Genomic DNA, 4681 nt, shown 5'->3' on the forward strand with positions numbered 1-4681 from the left:
GTCGGTCTGTGTTCGTTGTCGGCTCGTCTATGGTGTTCCGTTCCTGTCTCTGCGTCTCTCTGCCCCACACCCCTTTTGTATGCTTTCAGGTTTGTCATTTAGTTCTCCCAGTTTAGGTTTCTTCAGTTGTTTTCTCATGCTTCGTTGTCTGTTCTGCCACTGTCACCTGTAAATAAACCCTCACTCATATCAACAGTCGGCTGCCTGCATTTTGGGTCCTCCTTTTCCTCCACACCACACGGCTCACCCCGCCAGCCGTGACAGTACGAGCCGACCAAACATGGACCCAGCAGCATCCGCACCTTCCCAGGAGTTTCGGGAGGGATTGATTGACACCGTTTCAAGGTTGGTTAACCTGTGGCTTGAACATGAGGGAGAGGAATTTCACCGCGCTGTAGAGGCCAGGCTACAACAATTAATCTCCGCTCACTCCTGGCTACTGGACTTTCTTCACCCACTCGCACAGAATTTCATACTTAACGAACTTCACCTTCACCCTCCAGCTGCTACCGCTTCCCGACCCAGCCCGGCGGTGAATGTTTTGCACTGCCCGCCAGGCAATCTGCGGCCCGGCCCGCCGGATGAGGAATTACCCGGCCGGTCGGAGCTATCCCCGAGAAGGAAGCGACGTTCACGCCGCTGCCACCCATCGCCACAGCCGGGTCCCGAGACCTCTGAGTTGCCGGCTGTGGTGAGTGGAAAAGTCACTCTTTCTGTTTCGCCAGACCTTGTGACTGTTTATACCGGGGCTGTGTTTTTTGAGTCCAGCCGGTAGCTCGGTTAGCTGCCCAGCAGCCACTAGCTCAGTTAGCCGCTCAGTCGTCGCCTCCATCACATTCAGCCTCACAATCCATAGCCCAGTCAATAGCTCAGTTGATAGAAGACTCATCAGCCTTATCATCAGCTCAGCCACCTATTCAGCCATCTTCTTCACCAACTCCTCCGGTACAGCAAGCCATGACAGGTCAACCCATAAAGGACAGGTCAACAACTTCCTATTCCAAGCAAAGAGACAAACCTAATAACTATGAAAACATTCCTCAAGAGCTGGCCAGTTCGGAGACTGAGACGCACTCCAGGGCCTCCCCAGAGACTGGGTTTCAGCCCCCAGCAGACTCTGGACCCCTGGAGGTTAAGAAGCCAGCTGAGGACTGCACCCGGCTGTCGCTGCCTGAGCTGAGTCAATGCTCGGTGCAGCTGCAGTCTGCTTTGTGTTTGCCAGAGGCCACCGTGCCTGCTGGTTCTGATCTGTTCCTGCCAGAGGCCCGTGCGCCTGCTGGTTCTGATCTGTTCCTGCCAGAGGTCCCCGCACCTGCTGGGTCTGTTCTGCGCCCGCCAGAGGTCCCCGCACCTGCTGGTTCTGTTCTGTCTCTGCCAGAGGTCTCCGCACCTGCTGGTTCTGTCCTGTGTGTGCCAGGGGCTCCGGTGCCCACTGGTTCTGAGACTGTTTTCGCTGGGGGGCCCGAGGAGCCCGTCCAGCCCCAAGACTCGTCAGCTGGAGGTTCAGGAGAACCTATCCAGCTTCCTGCCTCGTCCGCTGGAGGGCCCGAGGAGCCCGTCCAGCCTCCTGCCTCGTCCGCTGGAGGGCCCGAGGAGCCCGTCCAGCCTCCTGTCTCGTCCGCTGGAGGGCCCGAGGAGCCCGTCCAGCCTCCTGTCTCGTCCGCTGGAGGGTCCGAGGGGCCCATCCAGCCACCTGTCTCCGCTGGAGGGTCCGAGGGGCCCGTCCAGCCTCTTGCCTCTTCAGCTGGGGGTCCGGGAGGACCCAGCCAGCACATCCTCATGTCTGCTGACGGTTCTGGCGAGACCGTTCAGCCACCACCATCACCAACAACTGTAACCTCCACACCATTGCCTGCAGCAGCAGCTTCGCCGCCGCCTGCAGCGCCACCGTCTCCGGCTTCCACGCCGCCGCCAGCTGCAGCCTCTGTGTCTTCATCCTCGCCAGCTGCAGCCTCTGTGTCTTCATCCTCGCCAGCTGCAGCCTCCGTGTCTCCACCCACGCCGTCGCCTGGTCCAGCTTCAGCTTCACCCACGCCGTTGCCTGGTCCAGCCTCACCATCATCAACTTCAGCGTCGCCTGGTCCAGCCTCCGCCTCAGCGTCGCCTGGTCCAGCCTCCGCCTCAGCTTCAGCGTCGCCTGGTCCAGCCTCCACCTCAGCTTCAGCCTCGCCTGGTCCAGCCTCCGCTTCTGCTTCTGCCTCATCTGGTCCAGCCTCCGCCTCGCCTGGTGCTGCGGGGGCCCCGCAGCCTTCGGGTCCCCAACAACGGCCTCAACATCGTCGGTCATCTGCCAGGCCGCTTGTTGGGCATCATCGTCGATATGGACGACCTCCCAAACGCCACCGCTACTTTCCGCGCGGCCGGCCTCCGGACTTGTGTCGCCGCCGTTGCTGTCCGCACGGTCGGCCGCCTGAACTGTTTCCCCGTCGCCGCCGTTGCTGTCCGCACAGTCGGCCGCCTGAACTGTTTCCCCGTCGCCGCCGTTGCTGTCTGCACGGTCGGCCGTCTGAACTGTTTCCCCGTCGCCGCCGCTGCCGTGTGCACGGTCGGCCCCCTGAACTGTTTCCACTTCGCCACCGCTGCCTTCCGCGCGGTCGGCTTTTGGATCTGTGTCGCCAACGTGGCCGGCCTCAGAAGATGAATTGTCCTGGACTTCTGAGTTGTCAGCCTCCGGGCCGGCCTCCTGAACTGTGTTGTTCTTGAACTCCAGCATGTGTGTTTGTGTTTTGGACAATTCACTTGGTTCGCTGGAGCTTGTTTTTGTTCGGTGTTGGTCCCCTCCTGTGTGCCATTTCCTGATTACCTGGTGTGTGTATTTATAGTGGGTGTCGGTCTGTGTTCGTTGTCGGCTCGTCTGCGTTCTATGGTGTTCTGTTCCTGTCTCTGCGTCTCTCTGCCCCACACCCCTTTTGTATGCTCTCAGGTTTGTCATTTAGTTCTCCCAGTTTAGGTTTCTTCAGTTGTTTTCTCATGCTTCGTTGTCTGTTCTGCCACTGTCACCTGTAAATAAACCCTCACTCATATCATCAGTCGGCTGCCTGCATTTTGGGTCCTCCTTTTCCTCCACACCACACGGCTCACCCCGCCAGCCGTGACAAGAAGAGGCTCTCGCGTCTTTCACCATGTTATTATAGGTAGACAAGAGTTTCTTCAGATAAAGCTCGTGGACCTCTTGTTTCCGGGCTTTCGACAGGTACTCAGTTTTATAGGAAATCTGTGGATGGATTCAGTGACCCAAGGAGTCGGTTTAACAGTGCTGACTTGATAAGTTTAAGAGGTGCCACTATTTTGAATACAAGGTCTTCTGTCAGCATTATAACATCCTATAAGTTGCCTTCACAGCAACTGATTTAGTAGGAATGGTTTTGGGGAAGTGTTTTTAGGTGACTAGAGGTTTCATGTCACATAGAGCGATCAGTCCTTAATGGCATTTTTTTTCTTTGTGCATGCATTACATCCATGTAGCATTGAAATTATAATTTTAATTATGGTATTTTCTTCATTGTGCAAGCACGTTTTTCATTTAATTGATCAGAACAACAATAACAATAATAGCAAATATGAGTATGTTGGTTGCTTGACTTACTTCAAAAGTACAGACTTCAGAACTCTAGTGGAAGATACATAGAGCTGCTGAGTAGGTAGTTACAGGTGAAAAAAATAATAAATAAACTAGAATAACTATCGAAGGGGTCTGAAAACAGAAGAAGCCAAAAGCCAAAGACACAGATGAAAAGTCATATTTACATAAAACCTATGCGCTGATCTGTATGTCATTGAGTGAAATAAGTATTTGATCCCCTACAACTCCTCAACAAACTGTTACCAAAAGTAAAGTAAGAAGTCAGCCATTTTTTAAATAGTTCCCATCAAGTCATCACACATATTCATCCCTACAGACAATATCTGCACTTCGGGGAAATATACCAGGCTGAAATAACCATAATTATCTTTTAATGTTAAGAGTCTGTGGTTCGGTTTAAAAGGAAGCATTACTGACTGTTCAAAGACATTGATTCAAACCTTTGGCCTCCCATCTTAAAGTCTGAAAGTTTGCATGACCACAGTCTATCTCAACTTTCTGTTTAAGACATTCTGTGGTACAATGTGGTAGAATAACATACTTCTCTCTTTGTAGCCAACTAATGTACGATTCATAATTTATCATTTATTTATTTATTTATTTATTATTTATTTATTAGGCCAGTCCTTAACACACACCAACAAACTGTTACTAAATATCTATTTCAGACTTCTGGTGAAAGGAATCTGAAATTTTTCATTACTGCTGTAAAACCAGAAAATACCCGTCTTCTATAACTTCATGTGCTTTAGATCAAATTCTACCACACATTTCTGAAAATGTAACACAGTAACACATAATATTTGGACTGCATTTATCGAGTGCTTTTCTGGTGTTATTAACAAGCCACATTTATCCATGCATTCATACAGAATATGTTTTTTCTTTGCAGCTCACATCCATGAATGATTCAATAATTAACCTTATATGTATGTCAATGAACTATGTGAGTGACCCTCAGTAAAGCGCAGGGCAACTCTGCACGTCAAGGTCTTGTCATGTGCCACCACAATGCTGACATCGTATTTTGTTTCTTTCTTGTTTGTTTGTTTGTTTGTTTTTTCATTTTTTTGAAGGAAGGACTTTTGTAGTAGAGAA

General features: G+C 51.3%; 1 protein-coding gene across 1 annotated transcript; it reads left to right on the forward strand.

The window, feature by feature from the left end:
- Positions 1-280: 280 nt before the first annotated feature.
- On the forward strand, positions 281-2703 carry LOC148106420 (uncharacterized). Its single transcript, XM_087843349.1, has 5 exons — positions 281-691; positions 769-1267; positions 1340-1575; positions 1690-2506; positions 2621-2703. Exons 1-5 carry the CDS (start codon positions 281-283, stop codon positions 2701-2703), a joined length of 2046 nt encoding a protein of 681 aa, XP_087699475.1.
- Positions 2704-4681: the final 1978 nt, after the last annotated feature.

The sequence above is a fragment of the Neolamprologus brichardi genome, chromosome 1 (assembly GCF_056152115.1).
Source record: "Neolamprologus brichardi isolate AB-2024 chromosome 1, ASM5615211v1, whole genome shotgun sequence".
Lineage (NCBI taxonomy): Eukaryota > Metazoa > Chordata > Actinopteri > Cichliformes > Cichlidae > Neolamprologus > Neolamprologus brichardi.

What these genes read in the sequence shown, in the direction of transcription:
- LOC148106420 (XM_087843349.1), top strand. Translation starts at nt 281, where the DNA reads ATGGACCCAGCAGCATCCGCACCTTCCCAGGAGTTTCGGGAGGGATTG. An exon ending in CCTCTGAGTTGCCGGCTGTG is followed by an intron (nt 692 to 768) that starts GTGAGTGGAAAA and finishes TTTTGAGTCCAG; the next exon opens with CCGGTAGCTCGGTTAGCTGC. An exon ending in TCTGTTCCTGCCAGAGGCCC is followed by an intron (nt 1,268 to 1,339) that starts GTGCGCCTGCTG and finishes TGCGCCCGCCAG; the next exon opens with AGGTCCCCGCACCTGCTGGT.